This window comes from Sinohyriopsis cumingii, chromosome 9 (assembly GCF_028554795.1).
Source record: "Sinohyriopsis cumingii isolate HCF-2022 chromosome 9, ASM2855479v2, whole genome shotgun sequence".
NCBI classification, from domain to species: Eukaryota; Metazoa; Mollusca; class Bivalvia; order Unionida; family Unionidae; genus Sinohyriopsis; species Sinohyriopsis cumingii.
This window is the reverse complement of record NC_142969.1, coordinates 114,363,609-114,389,202: the sequence shown is the minus strand read 5'-3', so window position 1 is coordinate 114,389,202 and position 25,594 is coordinate 114,363,609. Positions and strand designations below refer to the sequence as shown.

Genomic DNA, 25,594 nt, shown 5'->3' with positions numbered 1-25,594 from the left:
GGGTCTATGCTGGTTTTGTTCTACTGAGCACTTCAAATAAACTGCACAGACTCAGATCCGCCAGTGCATTATGCACCAGCAGATCTGGGGCTGTGTAGTTTGCAGTTAGACTTATAAGCAAGTGTATAGGGTAGGTATTGAAATACATTTTCTATTTGTTTTAAAGTTCTGTCCCATTAGCAGGTCATGCTTGTGGTACATTAAACTAAACACAGACACTAGATTTATGTATAATCATATTGTATAGTCAGCGACTGCTGTAAAGGGGAAAGAACAAATTTATCTTTGAAAATCAATTGCATAGGCTTGAACAATACAATATGTTTTAACTATTTTTATTATTGTTTTAAAATCTAGCTACTGATATCAAGGAAAACTTGAAATCACTTTGCATTTGAAACCATACAATGTGGAATAATCCATGTCCTGTAATTTTGCGACTTAAGATTGTGTACATTTTGAATGTTTGTTGACTCAATTACATCTCAAAATGCCATAAACCCCGAAATGAGATTTTTCTACATAATTTTTGTGATCATTTAAACACATATAATACTTAAGTTTCTTTGAACTAATAACCCTTGCTTAGTCTCCTAATCAACATATATGAAAAGTAAGTTGATAGATATTTCATGCATCTACAATATCGACCTCATTAATGTGTTCATTATACAGTTTGCATTTTAAGTGGTCTTAAAAGAAAGATAGCTGAACAGTTTAGTCAAATGGATCAAATAAAACTATGAAATGGATATGACAAGTCTTATTTGTAAATAAAATATCTTTGTAATATTTTAACAGAAATGTGAATAATAAAAGACCTAGGAAGAAAGATGTTGGCTATCAGGAGTTACTTCCCTTACATTTTGCTTCCAGTAAGATAGCTGGATCTATATATGTAGGGTATCAGCAGTTACTTCCCTTATACCCAGCATCCCAGAAATATATTGTACACATAAATGTTCAAGACCCATCATTTTCTTGGCCATCATTGTTTCTTTCAGTTCATCCTTGTTGCTTAATAAGCATAAAAATAGTTATGTGTTCACTAACATCTTGTACTCATTTATATTGTGTTTAAAAACATCATATTTAAACATCAGAAGTAAAAATCTTAAGTGAATATCAAACTTGTACCTCACTGGACTAAGGCTATTCATCATTATTCTCTGAGCAATTGCCTTTGACCACTCTGAAGACTATATTTCTCATCTGATTTGGAGCAAACTACAAATGAAAATTTATTTCATGAACATCTTAGAGTTCAGATATGAGCAACAATTATATAATGATTCTGAATTGCTTAACTTGTTGCCATTCTGGGGGTCATAATTCCGATATAATTTTGATTGAACTTGGAATGTAACTTTATGTAAATAATATCTTGGTTGTCTTTGAATAATAACATCCTCCATTCATGTTAAAGAGGTGACCTTGCATCTGATTGGCTGAGCTTGTTTGGATGCCATATTTTTCTGGTCCAATTGGAAACAAACTTTGATCTAAAAAGTTCCAAGCGTATTATAAGCTCATATCTAAGTGGCTGGAGGTTTCTGATTCAACTTTGATTAGGTTTGGAATACAAGTTTATATCAATATCTTGGATGGTATCAGATATGGTTGGCATCCATATGTATTACTGAGGTAATCTTGCATCTGATTTGCTTAGCTAGTTACCACTCTGGAGGCCATATATTTCAGATACAGTTTTTATTAGACATGAAATATCTGTTAATAACAGTGTAATGAAGAAATTTCGAATACAAGTGACATTCATGCATATTAATGTGGTGATTTTGGACCTGATTGGCTGGGCTTTTTGTCCCTCAGGAAGCCTTATTTTTTTCTCCAGTTTTGGTCATACGTGGTACACAACATCAATGTCACAAACAATTGTGCATACAAATGTTGCATGAGCATTTTTACGCATCCTAGAGTGCATACATTAAATTTTTGCATCCTTTGTCCCCCCAGGTTTATATAACCATACATTGACAATCAATTGATACAGAGTGAGCTAATTTAGCAACTTTAAACTTGTCTCTAGTCAAACACTACATCTGTCAGCAATAATGGTCAGATTTCTTAAGCTCTCATGTCTAATTAAACTTTTATAGATCAGAATGAACAAAATATTCCATATATACAGCATAAAGAAATTAACTGTAATTCGTGATGGAGGCATGATATGTTCAGAAAAATTTTGAGCAGTGGCCTATCATCGCTTCAAACTGAAAATTGCTAGGTAAGGATGGAAATCAAACCTATGCGTATAAATGAACATCTGCATCTGATTGGCTGAGGTTTTTTTACTACTCTAAAGTCCATATTTTGGGTTGGATTTTGATCAAACTTGGAATGGATGCCAGTATCATCTCAGATGATTGAAATATGATGGATATCCATTCATGTTAATGAAATGATCTTGCATTAGATTGACTCAGAGCTTGTTATCACTCTGGAGGCCATACTAGAATTCAGTTTTGATTTAAAAAAACAATATCCACCGACCTCACTGAAATTTGTTCCCAAGTTTATATATGAGCATAGTCCGAGTTTCCTCTGACCCTTTTCACCCCATTTTTGATATTTGGATACTTAAGTTGGGGTGTAGGGTCAGAGCCCATTCCCTATCGAAATGTTGGAATTCGCCGACACCATTTGGTGTTGGCATGGGGTAGCCGCTTACTAGCTGGCCCAGCAAACTTGAAAGAACTTTCATCGAGATATACCTGCATGAAATCGATAGGAGTATGATTTATTTTCTCAAAAATCGTGAGCATAGCATTCGTCATATCTTTAATATGCTGACAGACTAGACAAAAGTACGTTGTTGCTGTAATTTGACCTGGTTCTGGCCATTTGCATCCTGAGTTACATGACTACAAATCTCGCAACCAAAATGGTGTCTGTGAATTCCAACTTTTTGATAGGGAATGGACTCTGACCCTGCACCCCAACATAAATGTCCAAATATCAAAAATGGGGTGGCAAGGGTCAGAGGAAACTTGGACTAATATGAGCAATGTTCATGTATATTGATCAGTCTTGTTTTGGATCCCAGTTATAGTCTGGATTTATCTTATCTCCGGTCACAGTGAAATAATTTTTTAAAATGGAATTTTAAAAAGTCACTCTTTGTAGTGAACACCATATTAAAAAATAGTGTCATATATTTTTGGCATTTGACATGAGATGCAGTTGTATATTGATGTAGGGATATATATGAATACAGAGATGGTTAAATAATAATAATTACCACATTTGGTCTTGCTTATTTAGGAGAAAAATTATTGACACATTGATGCTGATGGTTTCATCAGTGGCATATGCAAGTTTAAACTTTGTGTGCAAGCCATTGTTCAAGTTTGTATATAAAGCCCATATGGAGCATAATCAACAGGGTGAGGCTGAAAAGTGAATAGATGGTGTTCCCAGAATTTGCAATGAATTGTATTCATTTGGACAAATAGGTTGTGGTCATTTATAAATTAGAGGAAACTACGTCTGATCAGACGAAATGATTAGACGTAGTTTCCTCTATCTCATTTACCATATACGCAAGTTGAGTAGAACTGCCAACAACATAGACCATGATCTACCATTGCATAATGTTCCAGCAGATCAATTTGTTGTTGTTTGTTCTACTTATTACTCCCAAAAGCTGCCTAGACCTGGATCTGCTGGCATGTTATGTGGTGGCAGATCTGGGTTGGCGCACTTTTGTAGTTGGACTTGGCTGACATACATAATTGAATATATAGGGTAAATAAAAATTAAAAAAATCTAATCCTCATTACATTTCAGATAAACTTCAAAGTTGTAAAATTGATCTGCATGTCCAGTAATGACAGTGTTATGCTCCTATTAAAAAGTGGCTACTTGTATAAGAGTTGAACTGCCAAATAGTAATTTGTTCTGTGCTAATCAGGAATTTTAATCCTGTACCTGCTTTACGGTAGGTACTGCATGTAAATTAAAACCTGGTCATCATTATTGCACCTGTACTGCAGTCTAAACCATACTTATCTCATGATGCTTGTTGATGAGATAATAGCAAATATTTACTCATGATACTCCGATAAAATGTATAACAAGTGTATACAGGCATACTGTTTTAAAATCTAGGTTTCAAATTCCTCGGTTACTTGCAAAATATGTACAGAACAGATTCCTAGCTATACTCGTCATAGACCAGAAGCGCTTTTGGGATGATCTTTTGTCCATCCGCCATCCATTAGCACCAGTTTATTATCGTTACTCCTCCTAGTCAATTGGAGGATTGCCATAAAAGGTAACATGCATTGATCCTGTGGTCGACACTAGTTGGTCCTAAATGAAAATGGTGCTGTTTTGACATCTAACATGGCCATCCCAACATCTCCTCTTGAAAATCTTTTCTCTAATCCTCTTTAATGGATGGTCCTATCCAAATGGGATTTTAGTGAAAAACTTTCTATTATATATGTTTGGTCCTAAACGAAAATGCGCTGCTCTGACATGCATTGTGACTGCCATAGCAGCCATCTTGAAAATCTTGTTATCACAACTCCTCAACAGAATGTCATATTGACCTGGGGTTTTAGCCAAAAGACTTTTCATGTCCAGTTGGTCTTAAATGAAAATGGTGCCAATCTGACATCCAATATGGCCACCACAGCCATCTTGAAAATCTTGTTATAGCTATCTGTAATAACACGAGACTTTCACTAAGAGACTTCTTATGATGCCTAGTTGGTCCTAAATAAAAATGGTGCCAATGTGATGTCCAGTATGGCCATCACAGCAGCCATCTGAAAATTTTGTTCTATCTACTCTTCCTGAATGGAAATTCATATCAGCATGATGTTTTCCATCAAAAACACTTTATAGTATGTCACGTTGTTGGTAATATGATGTCTAATAGGGCTGCCACAGAGGCCAGCTTGAAAATGTGATTACCTTACTCTGCCACAATGGTCATATCAACATGGGGTTTCGATTAACAATCTTTGTTAATATTTTGTTGATCCTAAATTTAATTGTGCAGATTTGTCATCCAAAATATGTCCATCTTCACCATCTTGTTTACACTACACCTTTTATATGGAAAGTCATTTTGACATCAGAAGAGTTCTTATGGTGTCTGGTTGATTCTAACTGAAAATGATGATTACCACCACGGCTACCTTGAAAATATTATTATCTATGCTCTTCTCCAAATGGATGGTATATCAACTTGGGGTTACATCTGTAGACTTCTCATGGTACCTAGTTGGTCCTAAATTTAAATTGTACCAGTCACACATTCAATATGGCTGCAACAACTGCTGCCTTGAAAATCTTTTACTTGCTACTCCCTCTGAATGGTTTATAATTAAGACTTGGGACTTTCATCAAGACTTCTTATGTGATCTAATTAAGACTTGGGACTTTCATTGAGACTTCTTATCATGTCTAATTAAGACTTGGGACTTTCATCAAGACTTCTTATTATGTCTTAAGACTTGGGACTTTCATTGAGACTTCTTATCATGTCTAATTAAGACTTGGGACTTTCATCAAGACTTCTTATTATGTCTTAAGACTTGGGACTTTCATCAAGACTTCTTATGATGTCTACTTCTTGGTTCTAGATGAAAATCTTATCAATCTGTCATCCAAATTCATCCACAATGGAGCTAATTTTAAAATCTTGTTTTTGCTGAAAAATATTTAGCAGCTCAAATGAAGAAATAGTCTTATCTTGAATTCCTGAAATTACTTTTTGGCCGGTAGAGTGCAAATCCTTGATAAAGTTGTCAAAATATTAGGAAACTTCTACTGGATGCCAGATGATCAGTTACCCTGGTACCTGATCAAAGGGAAATTGTATTAAATGTGAACCTGAATAGCTTTGTTGTAGGTTCATACATTCCATCCCCCAAGAGGTATAAGGCCATTGTATCCCCTAGGGGTTCAAGACTGAGAGTAAAAAATCTCCTTGGTGTCAAAACTGGGGGTCAGACTGTGTTAAAAACAAACTTTGGTATCAAAACTGAGGGTCAAATAAAAAAAATTGGGGGTCTCTGAAGCGCAAATGAGGGTAAAGGGAAGTACTGTATAAGTAACTATTGCTAGTCTTATGTTACATATTTAGACTCTAATAAAAACAGTAACAGAGAAAGAGTGAAAACAACAAGCTTTGAAAAATTTAACAAATAATTTATTTCCCTGGAAAAACAATGTAAAAATTAAAAAATAAGAACTTATGGTTTTAAGAAATCAAATCCAGAAATTATCCAAGAATAATCCACGAATTAAATTTTAGAAGTCCTAGTAATGAAATGTTCTAATGAATTTGAATTTGAGTCCCGACAAAAAATCCAAAATGGAAGGCGATGACGTATACTGTATCCTTTATATATTACGGATGTGTCTACAGTTCTTTGTTGAGCCACAAACAATATTCCGATGTTTGAATTTCCGAATAAAATTTAAATAAATGTCTTTGTCCAAGAATTCTGTACGAGCACTTAAATATTCCCAGAGAAACGAATTAATCATTTAGAATCCAAATAGTTTGAGGAAAATTAAAATATAACTCAACCGGTTACAACAGAAAAAACAAAACACCTTACGTCCCAGTGTTCAGAAGCCCGACTGCCTAATTTCTCTATAGACAAAGGTTATACAGTAACATGAGATGCAAAAGATTCCCAGATAAGGGTCAGTGCTCCAGAATTTCGAGAACAGCGTAGAAGTATTTACCTCTAAAGTCATGTAGTCCCAGTCATCCTTGATTTCACTATTATCATTCACACATTGAGAATGAATTAAAAAAAAGTTGTTTACTTGATTCTTAGTGAAGGTCAGGAACTAGGTCAGCAAAAAGATACAAAGTTCTATTTTTAGGTGTTTTCAACTAAACAGTCAGGTCAAACTAATTTCTGGAAAATATCAAGTTCCTAGTAAACAAAATTACGTTTCATTGAATCATAATGAAATTAAAATAATTTTTTTTAAAAACTTACAAACAATTAAATTAAATATAAATTAAATCAAAATATACATAACACTAGTATAAATGGGAAATAAGCCTAATTTGGGCATAAAAAGAGCAATCTATATATTACACACCATAATTACAGAAAACTTCTGCAGTTAAAATTCTTGTCACAAATTGGCTAAAATAAGGTGAATTAGTAGTTAATATGAGAGTATAGACACAAAACAAATTGAATTCTTCTTTCAAAATTTGTAAAGTTCTCTTATTTGTACTTTTCCTGATGCAACATGTTTTTTAAGTTAACAAAATTCCTCTCTTCTAACATTTTCAGTTATAAAACATCCATGAGTCACATCGATAAAGTCCGTTTCTCTTGGTATCTAGTAGTGCCTTTAAAAAAAATTTTTTTAGACTGATCTGCTACATATGTGATTATCAGTTATAATGAATCTGGGACAAGTGGTTTCTCATTCAAGAAACCCATCTGTTTTCTTGGAGCTGTTTCAGCTTTTAAAGGGGACCAAAAATAAATCTATATTTGGTTGGTTTCTTGGGTTTAACATCGTGTTTATCACATTTTGGGATCATTCCACTGAAATGGGAGCTAAGTGCCATTTGCAAGAATACATGTAGGCAGCCATCCCAGATTGCCTGGGACGGTATTGAAACTAAAACCTTCAATTACATTTCTGATTTTCTGCTGAGCCAGACAGCAAAAATATTTTATAGTCCTTTGAAAAGAAACTTGAATAGTATATGCAAGAATGTTAAATGTCAGTCATTAAAAAGGTCAGAACTTGTTTATTTGCACATACATACATACATACAATTACATACATACATACATGCATGCATGCATCCATCCATACACACACACACACAAACACACACACACACACACACACACACTGAGGTTAATAGTGTCTCCATAATTTGCCTTGCCTGTGCTGTTGGAACTCCCTAAAAAATCAAGGTATAGATCACTCAGGTATGCAGTCAATGATTATCAGTATTTGTGCATTTGCTAGAAAGAAAAGTCACTATTTTTAGTTACAGAGATATACTGATTATAGGGTCATGAAATATGGTTATCACTAATGTCCCCCTCCCCACTATCTGTCAATCAACCAAGAGCCACGGTCATGTTTGTTGGGAAATCAAGTGAATCAATGATTAATGACAAGGTGTGCAGTTACAAGTAGGTAGTCAGTATAAAGTACAACTTGTGGGATCATGATAGAGTGTAATCCTGATTGCAATCAGCCTTATCGAGGGCGGTCTTCTTGACTTTGATTCACCTTTGCAGTGAGACTACATGTATACAGCAGGAATTCATATTTGAATACCTTGTGTAAACAGGTAGTAGGATGTGTATTTTGTTGGTGGTGCATTGTGCTGTGGAATATTTAGGTCACACTCTGGTTGTAGCTACATTCTAACTATACTGGGGTACAAAACAAAGACTGGTCAGTCATTGGTCAGTTTGATACATACACTCAACCTTATTTTAGGAGGAGGTTCAACAATTTTCAGGATTTGCTGTCTTTTGGTTTCCCACTGACTGGATTTTTTTATATTTTGAGTAGGACATCATGGAACAAACTCTGTCACAGTTTGGATTTGGATATTTGGTTTCAAGTTTATTTCAGTTCCTTCTCATACCAGAAAGCCAAATTGTAAACTGATTCCTTATTATTGCTTGTAATTTGATTCCTTATTCATGTTAATAGTAGTTGTTGTAGCCAGTCATTTAGCAAACATGTACATGATTAGGTGCATAGTTGTGTTTATAATAAAAACTCAAAATTCAGGACTTAGACAAGGGTGATAATTCTGAATTGTGTATGGGTACTTAGGTCTAGCACACATCAATTTATTGAGGCATGCATACTGTCCTAATGTCCTTTCTTTGACACTGACTGGATGATATTGACATCGTTGGGCAATACAGTATAGAGATTGCTGGATGAAAACAAGATTCATGTGTACTCAGTTGTCTTGTGAGAAGGAAATACAATGTATAAGGATTTCTTTTCGCTTTACTCAGACTGTTCAACTTGTTGATTTAAGATCAGTATTGAATTCTGTAGTATCATTTACTGAAACTAAAGTGTGCCATTCATGCAGTGGTCATTGACTGGTCCAGTTTAATGATGTCATTAGATGAAAATTTCATGGGGCATAATGGCACAGATGTAGCTTTAATTTCAATTGAAATTGGCACAGCACGCCTTGAGGAAGTTTCCCATCAGGTAAATCTCAGATGTGCCAAGCGCGTGAATCAGATTCCAAGGCAGATTTCATCAGAACCAGGTTCTGAAGTTGATTGGATAATTAAGGACGGCATGGACAATGGTCAGACAGGCGATAATACCCAGGTAAAGAAATCCTCATCTAGCTCAGGTATCACTAATATTGAACACAGGTGCAACAACAAATAAAATCATTGAATATCCACTTTTGCCATCTTATAAATGAATTCTTGAATCCATTACAAGGGGCTGCAGTGGCTTAGTGGTTAGCTAGTAATTCTCATGACCAATAGGATCTGGGTTCAAAGCCTACCATTGTATCACCCAGGTCAGCTACTTTGCTGTGTCTCTGGGCACTGTTGCTGTGACCATGAATTATGCACTTGTTTTGCTGTAAAACACCAATCAAAATCAAAGTAAAAATTAGTTACCATATTTACTCACTTGTAAGTCAAGTCCAACTGTAAACTGCACAGACCCAAATCTGTCATTGCACAATGTTCTGGCCAATCTGGGTCTTTGAAGCTTTTTTTAAGGAGTAATCAGTACAACAAGCAACATAGACCCTGATCTGCAGGCACATTATGCTATGGCAGATCAGGATCTTTGTTGGTTGCAGTTTGACTTGTAAGCAAATATATACGGTTTCTGCTCTAATAAATAATTAATTGAATATTTTCCCATGAAACTGATGATTTGATTATTTCAGCAACAGGTTAATTGTTTGCCAATAATCCACTAATAAGTCATTATACATACACTACCTCTAATGCACTGCTGAAACAGCCAGACCATGACCTACCTTACTGTTACAATATACAATGATAAGTCATTATACATACACTGTACCTGTAATGCACTGCTGAAAGAGCCAGACCATGACCTACCTTACAAAGAGTCCGATTACTTTGAGGATGGGGATTGGAATGTTAACATGTAAAATATTACTGACCAAAGTTTTGATGACTCTAGGCAACCTGTTAAAATGGGGACAATATTTTACAATCATGCTGATTTTATGCATTCATTAAAAAGACTTGGAGCTCTTTAATCACCACCCCACCCCTCACAGAAAATAAGCACAATAATTATGAAAGTAAATGATGATTTAAGTTTCATAGTATTTATGAAAGTTAGTGATAACTTTAATAACATTTATGAAAGTAATTAATAACTTTTATTTATGCAAGCATTAATTTAAGTTTAGTAAGTGGCTGCTTAATGGTTACAACACTGAACTATGTGATTATTATCATGATGTATGTGATTATTATCACAAAGCTTGATAATTATTGTGAAGTACATGATTATTATCGATATACATGCACATTATACATTTATTTTTAGAATTTTAGATTTTCCTGGGATATAGTCCATGGCTTTGTAAGCTAAAAAGTATGTTTTTATCAAGAATAGTTATGAAATATAACAAAAAAACATTACTGCTTAAATACATTACGATTTATTCAGCATTTGACTATGGGAAAATACTTTGTATCTATAGGCGTATTCAGATCTGTATTACATTTCTGTGATTACCAATATTCATTTTTGCCTGCTCTCATTCTTCCATCTGCATTATGCTTGGCTAGGAACCTCGAATATACACATCTACCAGCTTTATTTCCCTATCCCCGGTGAGCCCCACAGGGGACACTTTCAACTGGACTGGGAACAAGTTAAAGGTAACATTATGTAACATTGTAACACAGGCTTATTTTGTGTGCCTTGCAGGTGTTTCTGGATGTAACAAGGCTATTGTATCACTCATAACAGTAACAAACCTTCTTGATGTCTAAAAATGCATTCTTTTCAATATTCACACACATTGATTTGTTTTATCTCTTTTTGATGGGAATGTATGGACTTGAACTCTTTCTTTCTTCTCAAACATTGTGCCACTTCTTGTTTCAAGAATGCTTCTCCATTGTAAAAGATGTACAGACTTAAATGAGAAAGTCTTCTCGTAGAATACAATTTGCAACTGAAGCTATTCCACAGGTGATACTATGCTATTGTAGAAGAAAAGTGGTGGAGTTTTGAATGGGCATTTGAAAGTTAATTTTTTTTTAATACAGTACATATTCACTTTTAAGTTGAGTCAAACTTCAAACAATAAAGATCCTGGCATGCCATAGCATAATGCAGCAGTCTATGTTTTTTGTTTTTATGATTGCTTTTATCAAAATGCATAGACACAGATCTGCCATTGCATTATATGAAACAGATCAGGGTCTGTGCAGTTTGCAACTGGTCTTATCTCATAAGCATGTATATACAGGCACCACATTACCATTAAACATTCAGTTACTCTTTTAAACAGCAGTTCCTACACTGAGGCCTAATTTTCAAACAAGTTTTATCTTTCTATTGTGCTTGTGGGTTTTATGCCAGTTTTCAGCACATGATAGGCTATACATATCAGCCAGTACATCTGGTGAAGGAAGAACATGGGAAACCCAGGGTTAGAATCACTGATCCACAGGATGCTACTGGCAAGTTTTCTCACATACTTGCATTGGTCTTGCCTGAGACTTTAACCCAGACAGACAAGTGAGATGGCAGTGATCTTTAAAGGCTAGCCAACCACAGCCCCATGCAGTTTTAAATTTTGAAAATAACTCTCTTAGGGTTTGGGTTCAGTGTTGATGCTGGAGAAAGTAGGGCAAACATAAGAGCTTTGGTCACTGAGATCATTTTGGCTTTCATCTCTATGTGGTAAAAAGCCAAACCAGCGCCTGGCAAAATGGAAGTCAAAATCAAGGAATTTAGGGTGTTAGATAGCTCTGTAACTGACAAACAATTAAATTGAAATAAATATATATCAAATCAGGTATAATTAAATCAAATATACATAACACTAGAGAGTTCTGTAAGTATTAGGGTATATTTAAAAATTGAATTGAAATAAATAACACTAGATATCTCTGTAAGTATTAGGGTATATTTAAAAATTAAATTGAAATAAATACACATAACACTAGATAGCTCTGTAAGTATTTAAAAATTAAATAAAGACTGCTTGTTCACATCTTTAAGGTTAGTAAAAGTAAAATTTATATTGCTTTGGAAGAATTGTATGAGATTAATTTCCTTGTATGTCATTATTTTATTCATAGTATGATAGCATGATCTCAGGAATATCATTTGCTAATGGGATCATGGTATCAAAATGTGTGAATCCATTTCATGTAAATAATCTGCAAGGGGGCATAGTACTGTGCTGTTCCCATCTGTCAGCACATTCTTGATAGATATAGTCTGGTAGGCCATGACTAAGGAGATTGGTACCATGACTAAGGAGATTGGTACCACATACTTGTCTATCATGATGACTAGTGAAAATTGTATAAATCCTGATGTATCATAAACGTGTGGCTGCACTGTTTGTAGTGGTGATGATGAGGGGGACATTACATTCACACAGATTAATAGTGTATTTTTATTGCCCCCCCCCCACTGGCCTTGTCCAGCCACTTGTTCATCCTTCTGGTCATCTGTCCCAAGAAGCTTATCAGCAAAACTGCAAAGACCCGGTGGTGTACACAAACGAACTTTTGCTTGCATATTTATATCCATATACATGTAAATGACCTGCTTCAATTTTTAGGTCAGTAAAGCAGTTTTCATTTTTTTAAAACCCATTTCTAAACTTTGTTTAACTATGACATTTTTGACACAAGTAAAAAATAAAAAAAGTTGGTACATTAATGAAATTTGGTTGACACATCACTATTTGTATGCACATGATCTAACTTACCAATACATCAAATTTGTACTTCTTTTTTCTTTCTTTTTGTACACAATTTTGATCTTTTTTGTATTTGTATTTTTAAAAAAAAGTGAAATCTTCTTAGCACGACTAAGCAAACAACACTTGAGGTAGACAAGTAAAATATCACATGCATGTTTGTTTGCATAATGTAGATGACCTAATTCATGGCATTATTGTAATTTTTAACAATTTAAAACTATTTTGACGATTTTGGACAATGGGGAATTGTGTATTTTACAGACACGAATCTGGTTTTATTCATGAAAATTAACTGGTAATTATTTGTGTGCCTACAACCTATTATAGCAGTGTTTTACAGCAATGTGATATATCATTGATCTTTCAGTAGTACAGCATGCCCTCAATATAACACCTTTCATTGCAATACATTTCCTGTCATAAGGCATTCATTTGAATAGAAGCCATGTATCAGCATGTCAGACTTATAAGGCAGGCATATTCATGGATCACATTGTTTGAAGTGACAGCAAAGTTGTACATATTCTGTAATTCATTATAAGGCAGTCTCACTGCAAGGTATTACCCAATGACAGTTATAATGAGGGAGTACTTACTGTACACCTGTTTCTGCAGTAACTATTTCTCTATTGCAAGACTTAAAGGTTTATCAGCTGTGTGCAAGTCCAATGTGAAACTTTACCAATCTTAACTGGTACTGGGGAGAGAGTGCAGCATAATAAATAACAGTTGCATTTTAATTAGGTATACACATATATATTTACTTTATTAAATAACCTTAAAAAATCTCTTCTTGCATGCTGAAATCCTTGCTTCTTTGAAGGTTAAAATGCTGTTACCTAATCTGTCACAGAGATGACAAATTAAGTACTTTTAACATAATATGCATCTTTGTAAAGCTAGAACTTACAATTACAAATTTAAATATAAATTGGTATGATAATGGACACATGCATATAACTTAGACTTTACATGGTTTCTTATCTTTTTTGTCACTGGCATCATTCAGACTCAGTACTGGCATTATTCGCACTCAGAGTACTGGCATCATTCACACTCAGAGTACTGGCATCATTCACATTCAAGAGTACTGGCATCATTTACACTCAGAGTACTGGCATCATTCACACTCAGAGAAAGATTATCCACAAGTGATTTGTCAGTTGCCAATTAGAATTTTTACAACAATGATTTAATGTATAATTAATATTTATAAAATAATTTCTTCAGTCACTACAAATTGAACAATTGTTTTATTTGTACAGCTTTTACAAAATCACAAAACTTCATTATTTGACCATTTTATATTTGTTTCCTGTGAAATGGTTTTGTGCTTGGTAATCTGTGGTTCACATGCACCTGTTAGAAGTACTCTTGATGCATTCTGCATGCTCAACTAAAGTGTCAGAAGAGTTGTATCCCTTGCATGATTAGCTTTAATGATAACAGTTTCAATGAAATGTGTTAATGGAGATCAAATCATTCAGTTTAATATGGTGAATGTTTAAATGTTTTTATAATGCTTCTTTTTCAGGAATTAGTTATGGCTGTTAATGAATTTTAATGCTGGACAGTATAAGGGATTTCTTGAACATGTAAACAAAGTCTTATTCAATTTTTTTTAGCAATATAACACAGGGTAAATTGCAGAAAATGTGTTTTACCTAGAATTGTAGCCATGACTGATCAATGGTAGTAAAAATTAGTCAGCCGTGACTGAGCTTGTGAAAAGCATTGTCTTCCATCTTAGGTTTTCGAAAGGGTGAAAACTTATATATCATTCTGATAAATGACAAAATGTTATCTATTTCCAGAGGAATCATTGTGTGGTTATAACCAAAGAACTTTTCTTCACATGTGGATTTGCATATACAATTTCTTTGAAGCCTCTACCTTTTACTTTGATAAGTGGGAAGTGGTTGCTGGAATTTAGGTTAACTTTTCGGCCCCAAGTAGATTGGCCATATTCTTGCACTGATTTTTAAGGGTGGAGTGGGGAAGAGTAGAATTTGGAAAGGAAATCCCATTCCACTCCCTACCCAAAATTAAACAGTTGGTTCCTTTCATATATTGTGTGGTATTTGTAATACCATCTTCCTGCACAAATGCTTATATGAAGTTTTATTTTAAACATGGAATACAACTCACTGTAATTTACATTTTTTTAAATTTGATATTTTCATTCCCATCCCAGGTGTCTTAGGAGAGAAACTCAAAAAATTATAATTAATTTGCACAGGGTTACTGTCTGGACAAGTAATGAAGTGCCAGGGTTGGTGAATTTTCACCCTACCCTTACCTGTGCCATGTTTTGAAAGTTTCAAAAGAGCCATGGATGGCACAGAGGAACAGATTTTCAGACAGGACATCACAATATTATCAATCCTATAAGAAAAAACAAATATATATTGGAAGAAGGAAATAATATGTAAAGTAATTGTTGAGAGAATGAAAGAGCCATAGAGAGACATTGTGGAACTCTCCATGAAAATCTAGTATGTAAATTGTTTAAAACAGTGTGAATCTAAACAAAAATTAATAAAATTACGTTTTCTTTCTTAGATATATTATGGTAAAAATTTTCCTACTTACCGTGATGTTCTTTTGCTGAGCTGTGTTGTTGTCAGAAATGATGAAGACTTTCCAAAAATATTGATGCAGTGTTCCTAAAGCAGCAGCTCCCTTCATCTGGAAAGAACATTATCAACAAACTGTGATATATCGGCCTGGAGATGGGATGTAGATACTGAAGGCAGAAGCTTTTATCTGTGGAAATAAAGGCCTAGTCTGCACCAGCCTTTGAAACTGACATTCAGGAAACTGTCAGTTCAGTTGGTAGAGTGCTGGGCTTGCAGTTTAAGGGTCAGGGGTTTGATGCATTCTCTGATCAGCCCAGGTTAACTGCCTCTTTGTGTTCATGGAAGACACACTTGACTGACATTAGGATCCTAAGCATAGTATTAAATTAAATGCCATTTTAAAAAAATTAAATGGCAACAACTATGATGATTATCCAAGTTTGGCAAAGTAAGACTTACACAGGTAGGCATATACCATGATCCCACATGATAAACCAATAAATGATTATTATCCCAATTGCCACATTGACTGAATTTTCTCAGATTTTTATATACAGGAAAAAGCTTATTGCCTGGCAAGTCCACCTGTCATTTTCAAGAGATTTTAACAAGTTTGTAATTCAAGAAACATGGTAATACTTGTATATCTGCACTGCAGATTAAGACGCTGGGATCACAGTGTTTTTGGTCACTATTTAATCTGTCTCCACAAAGCTGATCCGGTAGTACAACTCAAACCCAGGGCATCTCAGCTGCAGGTTAGAAACCCTAACCACAAAACCACAACAGCGCCTGCCTTCTTCAGCCACTCCATATGACATGCAGGAGAACACACCTGGCCAATTCATCGCCATGCCTGCACGGTGTCTGTTCTACATCCCTGTGCCTGAATGGGACCAAAGCTAGATCCCCATGTCTGCAGGGGGTCTGTTCTACATCCCTATGACTGCAGGGGACCAAATCTACATCTCCATGACTGCAGTGAGTTGGATGAGCTAAGGAATTTTTAATATTGGAAATCAGATTATTACTTGCCAAATGGTAGCATCGTCACCTAGGCATTTGATCTCAGACTGACAAAGATCTTCAGCCACAGAAATCTCCTCCTCCATTCTCACATATTTTGAGCTTCACTACAATTACTGTACAGACTATAAAGAATTTCATCAGTAACTTAGTTATTAGACATTTGTTCCACAGTTTTGCAATATGCATTGTGATATTTTGGCATTAAAGTCTGGTAGATTCAGTTATTACAATGTTTAATGATGCAGATTTGTCCAGTTTGCATTGGCACTGCATACATTGTACAGTTGTGTTGTTATTAGCATGGATGCATATTTTCCCATGCTCAGTTTTCTTGTATAAAAATTATGTACCTGGCTGTTAAATACTCAAATTTTTTATGAGTTATAATATAGTCTACAGTGGAGAAATGAACCAAGCTCAGGGGTGGGCAAACTACAGCCCGTGGGCTGCATGCGGCCTCCAAGGGTTTTCATGTGGCCTAGGATCAAGTCATCATTCGCACTGACTATGTTTATATTACTCTGTTTATCAAATAAATGTGCTTCTTTTGAAGTTTAAGTTTTCAAATATTAACAACATATTAACAACTGAAAATTAATTATTGTTATTTAGAAAAACCTTTTGTTTTTGCTATTTCAAATATTAATTATTTTACTTAATGAACTATGCGGCCCGCGACAAGGTGTAAATTTGTTTATGCGGCACTTGCACTGGAATGTTTGCCCACCTCTGACTAAGCTCCTTTACTAATGCCAATGTCATATAACACTAATCACAAAGACCAGTGTCATGTGATACTAACCACCAAGACCAGTGTCATGTGATGCTAACCACTAAGACCAGTGTCACGCGATACTAACCACCAAGAAAAGTGTCATATGATACTAACCATCAAGACCAGTGTCATTTGCGCTAATTACCACTACCAGTGTCATGTGATGCTAATCACCAAGACCAGTGTCATGTGATGCTAATCACCAAGACCAGTGTCGTGTGATGCTAATCACCAAGACCAGTGTCATGTGATGCTATCATCAAGACCAGTGTCATGTGATGCTATCATCAAGACCAGTGTCATGTGATGCTATCATCAAGACCAGTGTCATGTGATGCTATCATCAAGACCAGTGTCATGTGATGCTATCATCAAGACCAGTGTCCTATAATACTATCACCAAGACCAGTGTCATATGATGTTTATCACCAAGACCAGTGTCCTATAATACTATCACCAAGACCAGTGTCATGTAATACTATCACCAAGACCAGTGTCATATGATGTTTATCACCAAGACCAGTGTCATATGATGTTTATCACCAAGACCAGTGTCCTATAATACTATCACCAAGACCAGTGTCATGTAACACTATCACCAAGACCTGTGTCATATGATACTAATTTTCATTTTGTCATCAGCTTATGTAAAACCTCTTACATTGAGATTAGTGGCTATATTAGGATAGATTTGGAGACTGACTGTGTAAACAGATACATCAGTCATTCACAGAATGTTAAACTAAAACACATTTTATGTATTTGATCCACTGTTTTATTTTACAGGTGCAAATTTTCACTGTTTTAGTATAATGCATCTATTTTCTTGCAAGTTTATCTTCCATTTTGAAAAACAGATTTTTTAAAAAATGTATAGCATTTAGCATGAAATGTGGGTTTGATAGGTAGTCCGATTCATATTAAGAAATCTGGCATAAGGCATTATTGCTTTTAGACCTGTCAAGAATTACAATAGTCAATCATTTTTTACTCTTACAGAATGTGAAATAAAGGACATTTTCTTAAGAACCAGTTACATATACCCATTATAATCTAGTACAATTAAATGACATATACCAATTAATAGCTAGGAAAAAACATTAATTTTAAACCATTTTTTAAATTTTTCAGAAACAGTTATTTTATATTTTACCAAATAATTGTTATATTGAAAGAGCTTTATGTTTTTTTAATATCTGTAAACAGGTTATTTATCCCCATCTTATGTTTGTTGCAAACATGACACATACTTCTTGTTCTTTCCTTAAAAGTTATTGTTTAGAGATATCCAAGGTCAGTAACTGTTGTCAGTAGTACGCTATTTTAATTTGTTTTCTTATCCATCCTGTCTGATTCTTCCAGAAGCCATCGCCTCAGCTATATAAAAACATGCTTACTGTAATCAGAATACCTCTCATTTCTGTTGCTTTCCATGTATAAACTGTGTATCTAAGACAAATGTAGACTTCATTCTGCTTCTTACTTAAAACATTTTGCATGACAATGGTCATTTGTATGAAATTTCAAGTATAATTAACAGTGTAGACCTAGATCTTAAAGTAAATAATGTACACCTAGATCTTAAAGTAAATAATGCAGTAAGAGTGCTCAATCTACATTGTCTGCAGTTGGACATGTTTATTGAGCAGAAAATATGGTAGTGAATGACTGAACATTTTTTTGTGAGAGGGGGAATTGAGATTGTTTTGAAGAGAAAGAAATGTCCAGTTTCCAAATAGTTTGAAAAATAATAATTATACTTTGATTTGTAAACAAAGAACTAATTTATCAATCAAATTATCTATGGAAAAAGAAGAACCAAGGCCCCCTGAAGATTAACTGGACAGTCCCAAAATGCTGGTATGGATTCAGTTGAAAGAGCAAATTTGGAAAATTATATAATTTCAGTAGGCGTACAAGCAAACAAGTACAGTTAATTACACTCATCATTTTTATAAAGTCACTCAGAATAATCCTCTTCCTTTTATAATGGTGGTAGTATCATGGTTTCCATGATAATGGTCAAAGCCTTTTCTAAAATGGGTGCTAATTTTATTTCACTTTATTTTAGTTGTTGGTTCATGAGGAATGGTTGTAATGTGAATTTAATTTTGTGTTTTAATGTGCTATCATTATGTAGACCGTTGGTACAGCATTCAGTATAGCATTCCCTTGCTTGTAATACAGGTCACTTTATTGACCTCCATGAAGAGCATTATAAAGAGGGAACACTATATCCAGTCTGAATACAAGTCTCAATTAGAAAAACAGGTAAACCACACAAAAAATGCAACAATAACAGGAGCCAGTGCAGTATATGTACATGTTACACTGGTTATAGTGTCATTCCCCTCCTCCCACCCATGGCACTCCCCTCAAGTGGCATGTTTCCTTGTAACCTCATTAACAGTTCACATGGTATCCTTTTCATATGCTACAAGGTGTACCAGTAATAATAATAGCTTTTACAGACATTGGCAATTTTTCATGTTATTTGGCAATGCTTGTGGGGAACACATAGCAGCAGTTAACTACTAGTGTTCATAAGCCAGAAAGATCATGATGGTACTTGTATATACATGTATCAGGGTTTAAGATTGTACCTTACAACTGAGGTACATGGACAGTTTGCATCTCAGACCAAATCAGTTAAATTATTAGGTGATAAAACTTGCACTGTGGTCATTTGGGAGCATATGAATTATGATAAATGGACTGAATTTTACACTGAATATTTATTCATAGAGCACAAGTACTCTTACGCCCCCACCCACTTTATATAAAATGTGGGTTTCTGTGCTGATGTGACTAGAAAGTAAAACTTAACTAAGGTCAGTGAATATAGTATTGATAGTGATCAACTTTTAATAGAAAAGTACGTGCTTGCCAAAAGTAAAGTCACATGACTTTGGGGCCCAACAGTAGGAGAATATGGTACTCACCAACTCACCCGAACCCAGTAGCCAGTAGGAAGCTGAATTAAGCATGAAACTTAACCTGACTGTGTACAGACAGGTCAACATGGGGAGCACAAAATGTCCCTTCCACGATCATTTTGCATTTTAGGGCATAAAATATCTGTCTAAGGTCTATTCTATAACTGAAAATTTAGGGGCAGGGTGAATTACCCAACCTTTTCAAGAAAAGGATAGATTATTTTATGATTATAGAAGAGATTTATCAGGACATAGGTAGGGCTTGAAAATAAAATGCAGAATTTGCATGAATTAGTAGATGGGGGGGGGGCAAGTATAGAAATAAGTATGAAACTCTCAATTCCACATCCTTAATAGACCCAGGATGACTGCTCTATTGGCATGATTTTAGAAGTTGGACAATAGTGTAGAAGTTTAATATCCACAGTTTGACTCTGGCTGATTAACCATAAAGTCAACTTACATTGACCTATGTATGGTACCTCTCTCTCTCTCAGACCATTTTTATGTAGCATGGAGTTTTTGCTGTTTACCTGCATCTGAAGTTACAGTCATAGCAGCTACAGACTGCTTCCCTTTCCTTCACATTGGTCATTTAGACTGGTGAACTACATGATCAGACATTTGGATATTTTGGCTCCTGTTTATGTTGCTCTTTTGCCAAATTCCTTAATTAATCTTTGGTACAAACTAATTAGTTTTGAAGTATATGTTATTTAGAGATGTGTATATATATGGCTTTTCAAGAAAAGGAAAACAGTGGATGTATGCCAATTCTGAATCACTAGTGAGCATAATATCTATAAATTGATGAAAGTATATTGTTCAAACATCAGGAATAAATTAGGATTCAGGTTACTCCTTTCACTCAAAATTAGTATGCAAAATCAAGAACAAATTTGTTAAAGACTTATTAAATATACAAATACATTTAAAAAGATATTTTGCTGGAGATTCATTCTTTGGATATTTCAAGAAAATTGGGAAGATGGCTGCTGCTGCTTTGAAGGGTAACCTTAAGCCTGTCAAATCTAAACCTGGTTCTGTTTATTCTAAACCCAAACAGGAGGAAGACAGGAGTGAAGAAGTGGAGTTAGCAGAAGAATATGCTGTTGAAGGTAAGTTCTTAATTACTATATTTTTATACAAGGCAAACTGATCTGAGTCAGTCATGATGGTGAACTATTTAGAGGATTGCCATGGATACACATTCATCCCATGGTCTAGTTGGTCCTAAATAAAAATGGTGCTGGTCAGACATCAAATATGGTGGCCACAGCAGCCATCTTGAAAATCTGGATTGCTACTCCTCCCTGAATAGAGGATTTTATCATCATGGAATTTGAGCTCAAGAACTTCTTATGATGTTTTGTTGGTCATAAATTAAAATGATTTAATATGGCCTTCATCTTGAAAATTTGTATTGCTTCTCCTGAATGGTGTTTTTTCTGGAAGTTTTCTTATGGTGTCTGATTGATCTTAAATAAAAATTGTGCCAATCTGATGTGTACCATTGCTACCACTGGGACCTTGACATGTTGAAAATTTTGTTGCTAGATGGAAAGTCATATCAACATTAATTATTCAACAGAAGAATCCTTATGATGACTAATTTTGGTGTTGAATGGAATTGGTGCTGATCTGACATAGTGAGGCCATGATGGCAATTAACTTGAAAATCTTGTTTCAAATTGCAGTATTACATCACCTGCTATCATTTTATTGCATTTCTTTTCAAGGACTTATTATCTCCTGTCAAGGCAAATTGTTCCAACCTCCAGTTAGTATCAGGAAGCCAGAAGTGAATAGAACATGATACCAGTCTGACTCTTTAGTCATAGCCAGCTTTAGTTCCTTGACTCGTACATAATGCACATTCTTACGATCAAAATTTGCCTTTATTGTTGTTGTAAAACAATTTTTAGGTCAATCTCATTTTATGTTGGTTGTTTCTCTTCTAATTTCTTGCTTTATTTGAGTGATTTTGTGTTCTTTTTGTAATTTTGAAGGGTTTTTAGCAGATCATAATAGCTGATGGGATTGTCTGTTGTCCATCCACCATACAATGGCCATCTATTTGTTAGCACAAGTTTTTCTTATTGCTGCTCCTCCTAGAATACTCGAAGGATTGTCTTGAAACATTGCATACATTCATCCCATAGCTAGTTGGACCCAAATGAAAATGGTGCTATTCCAGCTTCTGATTTGGTCACTATGGGAGCATCTTGAACATTTTGTTATAGATACTCCTAAATGGGTGGTCATATCAGTATGGGGGTTTTCACTCAAAGATATCTTATGATGTCTTGTTGCAATATGGCCACCATGGGCAATCTTGAAAATCTTGTTATGGCTACTCCTCCCGAATGGATGACCATATCAACATGGGTTTTTCACTAAAAGACTTCTCATGACATCTCGTTGTTCCTAATGAAAAATGGTGCTGATCCAAATGTCCAGTATGGCCACAGAGGTAGCCATCTTGAAAATCTTGTTATTGCTATTCCTCCTGAATGGATAGTCATATCAACATGGGTTTTTCACTAAAAGACTTCTCATGATGTCTCATTGGTCCTGATGAAAAATGGTGCTGATCCGAATGTCCAGTATGGCCACAGAGATACCCATCTTGAAAATCTTGTTATCGCTACTCCTTCTGAACAGATAGTCATATCAACATGGGTTTTTCACTAAAATCATGCCAGTCTGAAATCCACTATGGTTATCATGGCAGTCATCTTAAAAATAATGTTATAACAACTTGGTCATATCATCCATAAAAGATCTTTCTCATGTCCAGTTGGTCTTAAGTGAAAATGGTGCTGATCTGATGTACAGTATGACTGCCACAGCAGCTGTCAAGAAAATCATGAAAATATTGCACCTTTATTATTATGATGTCAAGTTTGACATAATTAAAAAAAGGGGCCAGTAGCAGTACATCCAATAGACATTTCAAGTTGGGTGAGTGCATTTTCAACTTGCTTAAAACCATCAAATAAAATCTTATGTTGAAGTATTGTGTTACTATATTCTGAATATGTTTTTATCTAGATTATCCAATCCTTCCTAATAAAATGCCCAAGTACTTAGTTTCTCATCTTATTAGGCTGTCTCTTCTGTAAGGAGGCACCCTCTCATTGGAAGTTAGCTTTACATCATCATATACTGGGCCGGACGGTTTTCAAAATCAGTTAACCAAGCTTAATTTGAATAGACCAGAGTGCGCAAATATCGGGTATTTTGTGAGCTTTTAAGACCATCTTATGTACCATTTTACTGGCAATAATTATTTTTCTTGCTTTAGAATGTGTGTAGGTGTTTTTTTTGAGAAAATATAGAATAATGCATGATATCATATAGTAGCCCATTTGGCTATACAGCCTCAATATATGTTAGCCTAGTCCCAGTATTTTACTCCCAGGGCTGTGGATACAAAATTCGTTGGACTCTAGTATAAAATTAAGCTGTTAAATTGTAGTCTTTTGCCATTGTCATATTCTAGGCTTGCCTTTTTCACATCTTTTGTTTTGATGACTTCCTTTGGTTCATGAAACCCTTCTTCATAGATAAATGTACAGTAATGATAAGGTAAAATGGAGCTTGCAAAACTACTGGAAAATAGCCTCACAGGAAATTTTTTTTTTTTTTTACATCAGGTCACCTCTGTTGAGTGTATCAATCTTGAGAAATCACTTTATGTGGCAAAGAGCATTCTCCTGAGACATTTTTCACTGTATATATTATTAATAATTGAGTCTTGGGGTGGATGGAGGAGGAATAAAGTGGGTAAATTTTATAATTATTTGATTATTCCTTTTAAAGCTTACTTTCATTGATTCATTATATGCTTCAAGAAAACCAGTATTTCAGCAAGATGCATGCTAGTCACATCGAAAACTTTGCCCACACAATTTTTATGCACTGTTATATAGAAGCGTTTACTGGTATTCAGTGATATATAGACTGGATAATTGGGTAGTCAAGATTTGCCTCTCATACGTTATTTATGTTCACTGGTCTGTTAATAGATTTGCTGTAATTGAATCAATAACATGAAATCAAGTTTTAGATTGTTTTGTTTATCTAGAATGATTTCATTCATACATCATACAGCTTCAGTAAAACGAGTTGGGCTTTCACTTTGCGATATGATAACTCCCATTACCCTTCACGCCTTTAGGTTATATAACAAAAATACACCTTGTGCAGAGGGCTTAATATTTACTTTTTATCGGCAAACAAGGAGCATTAGCAAACAATTTGATAATGTACATTGGGTAGCATAAGACTGTGCTGGCCATTTTTCCCACTGATAATGAGTACCTGGACGGTTACCTGTCATATTACCTATGTCTGATTTATACATCAAAGTTACATACTTCAGTATACCTTTCTGTCAGTCGGACTGTCAGTACTATTCCTGTCCTAGAGATTGGATGGGTTATCCTTGTTTGAGTTACGCCAGTGTGCAGTAATTCAGGATATGTAGTTGGCTTGGTACTACACTTGCAAATGGAACAGTCAAATCAATGGCCCAGTGGTGGGGATTTTGTTCAAAGCAGGAGGAAGTCATTTATTGGGAGTGACTCTATAATCATAGCCAAAGCTGTCATTTATACAGGTATTGATTAAAATTGTTACATTGTTAGTAGCTGGTAAATCATAGTTCTTTAATCTGTTTGCAACTCTATAGTTATGGCAGTACTTATTCAGGTGTTTCATTGATTAAGGTATACTTGCATTCAGTTTATGGACTTTAAACAAGGAAAGCAAATTATACAACTATTGTTTACATTTCAACATACTTCTGCCAAGAAAATCACCCTGTATTTATCTTTAGCAGGCTTTCATCATGTTCTGGCGATTTAATATTACACATACTGTCCATAAATTAAGAAAGGTAGTTACTGTAATATAATTACCTACTACTGTTAAATTGCTTTCCTTTTCTGGACAACAAGCCCCCAAGTCTAAGGTAAATATTCCCTCCACCACTTTGTAATTGGAGACTTTGAAATGAAAGAAGAAAAAAACCCAACAAAAAACACTGATCTGATTCCTTAGTCATAGCCAATATTTGGAATACCAGGCCATTGACACGAATAAGGTAAGTGAGGCAATCATGACAACCCAGTTGTTCTGTTTTTACATCACTGAATATCAGCTAACACTTCTTGATAACACTGAATACAAATTGTATAGTTAAAATTTTCAATGTTACATGCTCAGTTTCTTTGACTTGTGAAAGTACACATGTACCAAGTCACTCTTGGAATTTGTCCTTTGTTTTATTTGTAAC

The 25,594-nt window shown here is 34.9% G+C and overlaps 1 protein-coding gene and 1 long non-coding RNA gene across 21 annotated transcripts in view; one reads left to right on the top strand and one right to left on the bottom strand.

Moving 5' to 3' along the window:
* Window positions 1–16,458, bottom strand: part of LOC149792502 (uncharacterized) — a 142,901-nt gene extending 126,443 nt beyond the window's left edge. Inside the window, exon 1 of the long non-coding RNA XR_016423580.1 lies at window positions 15,566–16,458. This is a non-coding gene — a long non-coding RNA (uncharacterized LOC149792502). The remainder of the gene's footprint in view (window positions 1–15,565) is intronic.
* The window catches only part of LOC149792501 (uncharacterized), a 250,958-nt gene that overhangs the window by 132,922 nt on the left and 92,442 nt on the right, over window positions 1–25,594 (top strand). For all 20 annotated transcript variants that reach the window (XM_089971093.1, XM_089971092.1, XM_089971105.1 and 17 more), the window contains one exon: window positions 21,359–21,410. In XM_089971093.1, the coding sequence (XP_089827219.1) occupies window positions 21,359–21,410 (52 nt within the window). The remainder of the gene's footprint in view (window positions 1–21,358; window positions 21,411–25,594) is intronic.